Source organism: Ranitomeya imitator, chromosome 1 (assembly GCF_032444005.1).
Source record: "Ranitomeya imitator isolate aRanImi1 chromosome 1, aRanImi1.pri, whole genome shotgun sequence".
In the NCBI taxonomy this organism is placed as follows: Eukaryota; Metazoa; Chordata; class Amphibia; order Anura; family Dendrobatidae; genus Ranitomeya; species Ranitomeya imitator.
Genome location: NC_091282.1, coordinates 7,440,281 through 7,449,335, shown reverse-complemented (window position 1 = coordinate 7,449,335; position 9,055 = coordinate 7,440,281). Strand labels below are relative to the sequence as shown.

Sequence of the window (9,055 nt, the reverse complement as noted above, 5' to 3'; positions counted from 1 at the left end):
CGCCTTGTTCACACATGCAAAAATGCTGCTTTTTTTCATTTTTTCACCTTGATTTTTTCTACAGGTGTTTGGACCAAAATAGAAAATAATGATCTGCTCGGATTATTGCATCTACTGTTTTTTATGTGTTTTCAAAGCTTTTATGTGTTGTTTTAGACTCCACATAAAAGCCTAATGAAAAAAACTCATCAAAACCGTCAGCAGCGTCTTTCTCTGCAGAGTGGGCCGCAGCGCTCAACGAATCCCCTCCACTTTGCATGAACTGCTGAACACAGCTGATTTTCTGCACCAAAAGTGCAGCATTTACTTGAGAACTCACTGCTTCCTGTTTTTTTATCACCCTGAAAATATTTATTTTTCTTATATTTTGAAACGTTATATACCATAATAAAAAAACACAAACACAGAAAAAAACAACAACACATTAAACCCTGTGTGAGAAGAAAAAAACAAGCAGAAAAACTGAAACTGTCTGCGTCCCTAGTAGATAATGGAGTTTGCCTTATAGGAGCCTCCCATTGTCTTCCATGGGAGTGTGGACGAGCGGCATTCGCTGGTATACAGGTATACGGAGGACACAGAGTGCAGACGGGAAGCTTTGTGGTGTCACACATCTCCTGTTCCCCAGGATCGGGTGATGACGCCGTCGCCTAACGATTATTATTACTGTTTAATTATTCTGGATTTCGGCCACGTTCTCTCCCGATTGTGGATTTATTGCGATATTTCTTGTGGATTTTTCTTTATTTCATTAATAGAAGGGAAATGTCTGCGCTGTTCTCACGGCGGCGGCGTCCGACACAGCGATGATCAGCCGGGGTTAGTAGGATTCCCAGTATTTACATTGATATTCTTTCTCCCACAAAGAAAAGCTGAAATAGTACTTATTCTCATAGGTAGTCCTCCTCATCGATGTCAGTAAGAGATTCCTTTCACAAATCCATTTATTCTGGGAGCCACACGATTCCGAGGTTAATTGTCCTTCGCTCAGTTTCCAGCAATGATCTGTCCATGATCTGGAAAACACAAGTGACAAAATGGAAACCGTCAGTGAACGTCCCTGTACAGAGCTCAGATTGTGACCCATCGCTCTGCGGATCCCAATAATTACTACAGGATCCATAAAGGAACCAAACATGGACCTTCCAGCAGCTGACAGCCCCTCCTTGTGGCAGATGGGGGCTTCCTCCAGCAGCCTTACCCTGTCTATCCTTTATGAGGGCTTGTGTCACCTCACCACCTTACATTCTACCATATAATGGACTGAAAAATGGAAACAATCCAAGTGCCCTGAAATTACAGAAACTCGGCACTTCCTTCATAGTTTTTGGGGTTTTGCTTTTACGATGTTCATTGTATGGTAAAGTAACGACGAAGGCTGAACTTGTATAGATGTTATTTTATTGATTGGTGAAAAACAATTCTGATGTTTGTAAAAAATAAATAAATAAGGTTTGTGTCGCCATTTTCTGAGACCCTGAACATGTTTTATTTTCCATTGATGCCCCCATGTGGGGGGTTGTATGTTACCTGATGAGAGGATTGTTCTATTGATACCCTTTTGGAGCACATATGATGTTTTGATTCCTCTTTTGGGGCATTTTAATTTATTTTTTCTTTCTGCATTTACTTTATAATGTAAACCATATTCTCCCGAGGCTGGACCTCACAGGAGTACCAAGATGGCAGCTACTGCAACCTTTAGCAGGACTCTGGCGGCCAATGTATCCATTCAGGGGGTCGATTGGAGCCCGTTTAAACATGAACTGGTGACCACTTTATTAGAGAGATTTATGGCAGCATTTAAGTGGTAAACAGCAGCAATCAGAGCTCAGCTCCAGTCACCGCAGTTATAGGCACGCAATGACCATGTCACAGCTCCTGAGTTCCTTCCATATTCATCCTGGGGCATTAAAGGGTTAAACTAGTATTATGTCATTCCCAGACAGGACAAGGTTAATCCACACACCAGTTTGTGGTGAGATCGCAGTGTTTCACAATTAGTCATTGTAACGGGGTCTACCAAGCTGGGGTACCTCTTTCAGTACCACCCCGTGTTTCAGTAGGTCCACTCTGCTTTTGCTAGATTCTGAATGAAGGACGCTGGCAGGAATTTCTTGATTACATGAGAGCATATAAAAGCTGACTGCTTCTCCACGTATTTCCAGTCTAAAGAACACACTTTTTTTTTACAGCACACAGAATATATAACACAGATACACAGGGCAGGCCAATAGGAAAACAGCAGGCCAGACATACATTACAATAGCCGCAGGGGGCCGGAGCCTGCTGGTATTTACTGTGGGAATTACAAAGGTGGGGGAGGTCAGAAAGAGAATATCTTGTCCAGGGGCGCAGCCTGTGGACTGATGCATTTCACATGGAAACTATTATACATACAGTTAGGGCCAGAAATATTTGGACAGTGACACAATTTTCGCGAGTTGGGCTCTGCATGCCACCACATTGGATTTGAAATGAAACCTCTACAACAGAATTCAAGTGCAGATTGTAACGTTTAATTTGAAGGGTTAAACAAAAATATCTGATAGGAAATGTAGGAATTGTACACATTTCTTTACAAACACTCCACATTTTAGGAGGTCAAAAGTAATTGGACAAATAAACATAACCCATACAAAATATTTTTATTTTCAATATTTTGTTGCAAATCCTTTGGAGGCAATCACTGCCTTAAGTCTGGAACCCATGGACATCACCAAACGCTGGGTTTCCTCCTTCTTGATGCTTTGCCAGGCCTTTACAGCCGCAGCCTTCAGGTCTTGCTTGTTTGTGGGTCTTTCCGTCTTAAGTCTGGATTTGAGCAAGTGAAATGCATGCTCAATTGGGTTTAGATCTGGAGATTGACTTGGCCATTGCAGAATGTTCCACTTTTTGGCACTCATGAACTCCTGGGTAGCTTTGGCTGTATGCTTGGGGTCATTGTCCATCTGTACTATGAAGCGCCATCCAATCAACTTTGCAGCATTTGGCTGAATCTGGGCTGAAAGTATATCCCGGTACACTTCAGAATTCATCCGGCTACTCTTGTCTGCTCTTATGTCATCAATAAACACAAGTGACCCAGTGCCATTGAAAGCCATGCATGCCCATGCCATCACGTTGCCTCCACCATGTTTTACAGAGGATGTGGTGTGCCTTGGATCATGTGCCGTTCCCTTTTTTCTTCCCATCATTCTGGTACAGGTTGATCTTTGTCTCATCTGTCCATAGAATACTTTTCCAGAACTGAGCTGGCTTCTTGAGGTGTTTTTCTGTCTATTTTTGGTATTGATGAATGGTTTGCATCTAGATGTGAACCCTTTGTATTTACTGTCATGGAGTCTTCTCTTTACTGTTGACTTAGAGACAGATACACCTACTTCACTGAGAGTGTTCTGGACTTCAGTTGATGTTGTGAACGGGTTCTTCTTCACCAAATTAAGTATGCGGCGATCATCCACCACTGTTGTCATCCGTGGACGCCCAGGCCTTTTTGAGTTCCCAAGCTCACCAGTCAATTCCTTTTTTCTCAGAATGTACCCAACTGTTGATTTTGCTACTCCAAGCATGTCTGCTATCTCTCTGATGGATTTTTTCTTTTTTTTCAGCCTCAGGATGTTCTGCTTCACCTCAATTGAGAGTTCCTTTGACCGCATGTTGTCTGCTCACAGCAACAGCTTCCAAATGCAAAACCACACACCTGGAATCCACCCCTGACCTTTTAACTACTTCATTGATTACAGGTTAACGAGGGAGACGCCTTCAGAGTTAATTGCAGCCCTTAGAGTCCATTGTCCAATTACTTTTGGTCCCTTGAAAAAGAGGACGCTATGCATTACAGAGCTATGATTCCTAAACCCTTTCTCCGATTTGGATGTGGAAACTATCATATTGCAGCTGGGAGTGTGCACTTTCAGCCCATATTATATATATAATTGTATTTCTGAACATGTTTTTGTAAACAGCTAAAATAACAAAACTTGTGTCACTGTCCAAATATTTCTGGCCCTAACTGTACATATACTGCAAAACATATTCTTGGTGCTGGGGGGTTCTATAACACGGCTCCCCTTTTCAGCGACGCGTTCGGCATACACAGTCTGATCCTTAACGGATCAGTTTGGGGATGACCGAAGTTTATGGGGTTGGTACACGTTCCGTTTGTCGACTTAGTCCATCGGCGTTATCGTTTTGCTTGCCGGGTCTGTAGTGGATGGTGAAGTCCAGAGGTTGTAGGGCTAAACTCCACCGCAGTAATCTGGCGTTGTCTCCAGAGACCCGATTAAGCCAGACTAGGGGATTATGGTCCGTTAGGAGGGAAAACTGTCGTCCATACAAATATGGTTGTAACTTTTTGAGTGCCCATACTATTGCCAGGCACTCCTTCTTGATGGCCGCATAGCTCACTTCACGGGGCAGTAGTTTCCGACTCAGGTAAGCTACAGGGTGTTCTTGGCCGTCCGGCCCGACTTGGCTTAGTACTGCCCCCAATCCAAACATAGAAGCGTCTGTGTGAACAAGGAAACGTTTAGTTGGATCGGGTGCGGCCAATACAGGGGTATTGGTGAGGGCGTCCTTTAGCTGGCGGAAGGCTTCCTCACACTCTGGGGTCCAGGTTACCTGGCGGGGTTGGTTCTTACGGGTCAGATCAGTGAGGGGCTTGGCTACGCTGCTGTAATTGGGAACAATTTTCCTGTAATACCCCGCTGTGCCTAGAAATGCCTTGACCTGGGTTTTAGTGCGTGGGGTGGGCCATTTGGTTATGGCCTCAATCTTGGCTGGTTCTGGTCTCTGTTTCCCACTTCCCACCCAATGCCCTAAATACTGAACCTCTGCTTTGCCCACGTGACACTTGTATGGGTTCAGGGTGATTCCGGCCTTGTGGATCCTGTCTAATACTGTCTCTAGGTGATTTAGATGCTCTTCCCATGTCACGCTGTAGATGGTGATGTCATCCAGGTAGGCACACGCATAGTCCTGGAGACCATCCAGAAGCCGGTCAGCCAGCCTCTGGAAGGTCGCTGGGGCAGTCTTCATCCCGAATGGCATAACTCGAAACTGGAAAAAGCCAAACGGGGTGACAAATGCCGACTTGGGAATAGCATCAGGACTAAGGGGAATCTGCCAGTAGCCTTTGCATAGATCGATGGTGGTCAAATACTTTGCCCCTGCCAGCCGGTCTAACAAGTCATCCACACGCGGCATGGGATACGCATCCGTCACTGTTTTCTCATTGAGCTTACGATAGTCTACACAAAACCGTGTAGTCCCATCCTTCTTGGGCACTAACACTACAGGGAATGCCCAGGGACTATCTGACTCTTCAATGACCCCTAAACGCAACATCTCTTGTATCTCTTGTCGCATCCCTTCTCGTACAGACTCAGGGACGCGGAAGGGGTTTTGTCGCAGGGGGGTCTGATCCTGGGTCTCAACCTTGTGTTGTACCAGCTGAGTGTGCCCGGGTTTCCCCGAAAACATCCTCTGTCGCTGCCTCAACAACTCATCCCCCTGCTGTCTCTCCCGGGGACCTAAGTCTTCACCCCAGTGTACCTGGTCCCATGTTTTAGACTGAGTCCTGTCCCCTAAGACATCAGGCAAGGGAAGTCCGGCTAAATCCTCTGCTTCAGGTGCACAGATGGCCACTACCTTTTCAGGGCGCTCCCAATAGGGCTTCAGCATATTCACGTGGAACATGCGGATAACACTGGGGTCGTCACAATCGGCGACATTATAGGTGGTGTCGGCTATTTTCCCCACTACCTGGTAGGACCCCTGCCATGCAGCTTGGAACTTGTTCTGCCTAGTGGGCTCTAACACCAGGACCTTCTGCCCTATTTCCAAGGTGCGCTCTCTGGCCCTCTGATCGTACCATACGCGCTGGCGCCGCTGGGCCACCTGCATGTTCCCACGTACAGCCTGGGTCAGGTCCTGTAGGCGGTCCCGGAATTCCAGCACATAGGGTACAATAGGTACCCCTTCTATGATGCCCTCCCCTTCCCAGTGTTCTAGCACTAAGTCTAGGGGTCCCCTTACCCGTCTTCCGTATACCAGTTCGAAGGGGGAGAACCCCGTGGATTCTTGGGGCACCTTTCGATAGGCAAACAGCAGGTGAGGCAAGAATTTCTCCTAGTCCCTGTAGGTCCTGGTAAAAGTACCAATGAGTTGTTTTAACGTCCCGTTAAAGCGTTCACACAACCCATTGGTTTGCGGGTGGTACGGGGCGCTTCTAATGGACTTTATTCCGCACAGCTTCCACAGTTGGTTGGTCACCTCTGCTGTAAACTGGGTACCCTGGTCTGAGATAATCTCCCGGGGAAATCCAACCCATGAGAAAACCTGGAGCAGGGCGGCCGCCACCGTCTCTGCCAGTATGTTAGGTAACGCAACCGCCTCTGGATACCGTGTGGCATAATCTACCACTGTCAATATATACCTATTCCCTGACGGACTGGGTTTGGCTAATGGCCCTATCAGATCGACCTCTACTCAGCTAAATGGTTCCTCCACAATGGGGAGGGGGCGTAATTTGGCCTTGCATTGATCTCCCCTCTTGCCAATGCGCTGGCAACTGTCACAGGTCTGGCAGTATTGACGAACATCATAGGTTACCCCCGGCCAAAAGAAGTTTTGTGTCAGACGATGCCTGGTGCGACTGACGCCGAAGTGCCCGGCCAAGGGTATGTCATGAGAGATTCGCAGTAACTCCTGCCTATACTTCTTGGGAACTACCAGCTGTCGTTTTATAGTGGAGCTCGTCCCTGTGTGGTGCTGCTCTGTGATCCGGTAGAGGAGTCCCTGCTTCCATATAAACTGTTCCCCTTCCAGTACCCCTCTCCCCTCCTGTGCCTTCCCACGATATCCCTCCAATGAAGGATCCTCAAGTGACTCCCTCTTAAATTCATCTGGGGTGGCCCAAGAAATGTGTCTGGCTATGGGAATACATGTAGGGCTAGGGTGTCTTACCTGGGCCTCCTCTGAGTGTGATTCCGCCTCCGCAGCTCGAGCTTGTCTTCGGGTGGTCACAGGATATGTCTCAGCCAGAGGGGCAACCGAGAAGGCAGACAACATGGGCCCCAAGTCATTTCCCAGCAAAACGTCTGCAGGCAAATCCTTCATCAAGCCGACCTCAACAAGGCCATCCCCAACTCCCCAGTTCAGGTGAATCCTGGCAGTGGGCAGTTGGTATATGGCTCCCCCTGCTACACGGACTGCCACTGTCCGGTCCGTCTTCTCTTGGTCCCGGACGAGATGAGGCTTCACAAGGGTCAAAGTTGCTCCGGAATCTCTTAGTCCCTGCATGCGTTTTCCATTAACCCACACGACCTGTCGATGCTGTTGTCGATTATCTGCCCGGGCTGCCTGCACGGGGTCTACTTCATGCAGCACTTCCTCCATGTCTTCCACCCCTTGGTTAGTTGTAGCCCCCAATGCCGGGTCAGCTTCGCCTTGGTAGCAGTGTACAGTGGCCCAGCGGAAGGTAGCTGTTCCCGCCTTTGGCCACTAGGTATGCTGAGTCCGGTTGGGACATTGTCTTTGCAGGTGGCCCAGCTGACGGCAGGTGTGGCATCGCGCCCCAGGGGAACTGTCGTAGGCCGGGTTTCTAGCTGGTCCCCCTACAATCTTCGGTGGTTTTGGGCCCTCCAGGTCCATGGGCGGACCCCTAGTGACCATCTTTGATTCGGACAACTGAGGCCTCCTGGCGTCATGATGTTCATCGGCCAGACGAGCGGCTTCCTCAAGAGTCATTGGCTGCCTGTCCCGAAGCCATTCCTGTGTCTCGGGGTTTAGTCCATTAAAGAATCGTTCTAACAAGAAGAGCTGGAGGACATCCTCCTTAGTGGTTGCTTGGCTCCCTTGTACCCACTGTAGCAGTGACCGCCGTAATTTACAGGCCCATTCAGCGTGGGTATCGGTTACTCGTTTTATAAGTCCGCGGAACTTTTGGCGGTATGCCTCTGGTGTCAGCGCATACCGGGCCAAGATCACTTCTTTGATCCACTCATAGTCCATACAGTCCTCATCAGGTACCGTGTGATAGGCGTCCGCTGCCCGGCCTGTCAGCTTGCTGGCCAGAATCTGAACCCGTTTCTCCGGTTTCACTTGATGAAGGGCACACTGCCGCTCAAAGTCCAGCAGAAACCCATCAATGTCTTCCTCTGCCTCCCCCAACTGTCGGAAGGCATTATACTGGATCTTTTTGTGGCTTACTGTTGAAGGTACCTGGGCAGAGGCCAGAGCTCCCCCTGCTCGCTGACTCTCCTCTCTCCGCTCTGCCATCTCCATCTTGGCCAGCTCCACTTTCGTCCGCTCTGCCATCTCCATCTTGGTTAGCTCTATCCTGGTCCGCTCGGCCATCTCTTCCTTCAGATCAGTACGCACATCAGCCATCACCTCTCGTATGATCTCTACTGCAGGGTTTGGGCCATAGAACGCCAGTCTGTTCTTTACCTCCCTCTGGAATTCAGTCTCCTCCACGTTCACATTGGGGGGCGCTGCACTGTCGTGTTCCATGATGGCTGCTATCAAATCCACTTTTGTTTTGTTGCTGGCGATTAACCCTCGGGCTTCCACCAGATCTTTCAGTGTAGTCCTCTTTAACTCCTGTAGAAGGGGTATCATATCCCACTGTCTGTCACCAGTGTAACGGGGTCTACCAAGCTGGGGTACTGCATTCAGTACCACCCCGTGTTTCAGGAGGTCCACTCTGCTTTTGCTAGATTCTGAATGAAGGACGATGGCAGGAATTTCTTGATTACATGAGAGCATATAAAAGCTGACTGCTTCTCCACGTATTTCCAGTCTAAAGAACACACTTTTTTTACAGCACACAGAATATATAACACAGATACACAGGGCAGGCCAATAGGAAAACAGCAGGCCAGACATACATTACAATAGCCGCAGGGGGCCGGAGCCTGCTGGTATTTACTGTGGGAATTACAAAGGTGGAGGAGGTCAGAAAGAGAATATCTTGTCCAGGGGCGCAGCCTGTGGACTGATGCATTTTACATGGAAACTATTATACATACATATACTGCATAACATATTC

The 9,055-nt window shown here is 48.2% G+C and overlaps 1 protein-coding gene across 1 annotated transcript in view; it reads right to left on the bottom strand.

Annotated features, from left to right (window-relative positions):
• Positions 1-336: 336 nt before the first annotated feature.
• LOC138658169 (B-cell differentiation antigen CD72-like) overlaps positions 337-9,055 on the bottom strand; it is a 155,114-nt gene continuing 146,395 nt past the window's right edge. The window contains exon 7 of the mRNA XM_069745695.1: positions 337-1,016. Coding sequence (XP_069601796.1) covers positions 821-1,016 — 196 coding nt within the window. The 3' untranslated portion in view covers positions 337-820. The remainder of the gene's footprint in view (positions 1,017-9,055) is intronic.